General features: G+C 49.3%; 1 protein-coding gene across 1 annotated transcript in view; it reads left to right on the top strand.

Annotated features, from left to right (window-relative positions):
• Positions 1-495, top strand: part of MSH5 (mutS homolog 5) — a 2,616-nt gene that overhangs the window by 1,806 nt on the left and 315 nt on the right. Inside the window, exon 2 of the mRNA XM_010142760.1 lies at positions 1-491. This exon is cut by the window's left edge and continues 3 nt beyond it. Coding sequence (XP_010141062.1) covers positions 1-491 — 491 coding nt within the window. The remainder of the gene's footprint in view (positions 492-495) is intronic.

Raw genomic sequence — 495 nt, 5'->3', positions numbered from 1 at the left:
GAGCGTCTACTTGAAGCAAGTAGGTCTTATAGTATTCATGGCTCTCATCGGCAGTTATGTCCCTGCAGCAGAGGCAGAGATCGGAGTAATCGACGGGATTTACACAAGAATCCACAGCAGGGAATCAGTTTCTGTAGGGCTCTCCACTTTCATGATTGATCTTAACCAGGTTGCCAAGGCAGTAAACAATGCCACAGAGAGGTCCTTGGTACTGATCGATGAGTTTGGTAAAGGGACCAACACGCTGGATGGGCTGTCCCTTCTGGCTGCTGTCCTGAGGTACTGGATCAGTCGTGGAACACAGTGTCCGCAGGTCTTTGTCTCCACTAATTTCCACAGTTTAATGCAGCTAGAACTCCTGCCTGACACACCTCTTCTGGAGTACCTGACCATGGAGACCCACCAAGATGGAGAAGAGCTGATATTCTTCTATCAGATGAAACAGGGCGTTTGCACTGTTAGCCACGCTGCCAACATTGCTGCCTTAGCAGGAAT

Source organism: Buceros rhinoceros, unplaced genomic scaffold (assembly GCF_000710305.1).
Source record: "Buceros rhinoceros silvestris isolate BGI_N320 unplaced genomic scaffold, ASM71030v1 scaffold9439, whole genome shotgun sequence".
In the NCBI taxonomy this organism is placed as follows: Eukaryota; Metazoa; Chordata; class Aves; order Bucerotiformes; family Bucerotidae; genus Buceros; species Buceros rhinoceros.
This window is presented reverse-complemented; position numbering and strand designations above follow the sequence as displayed.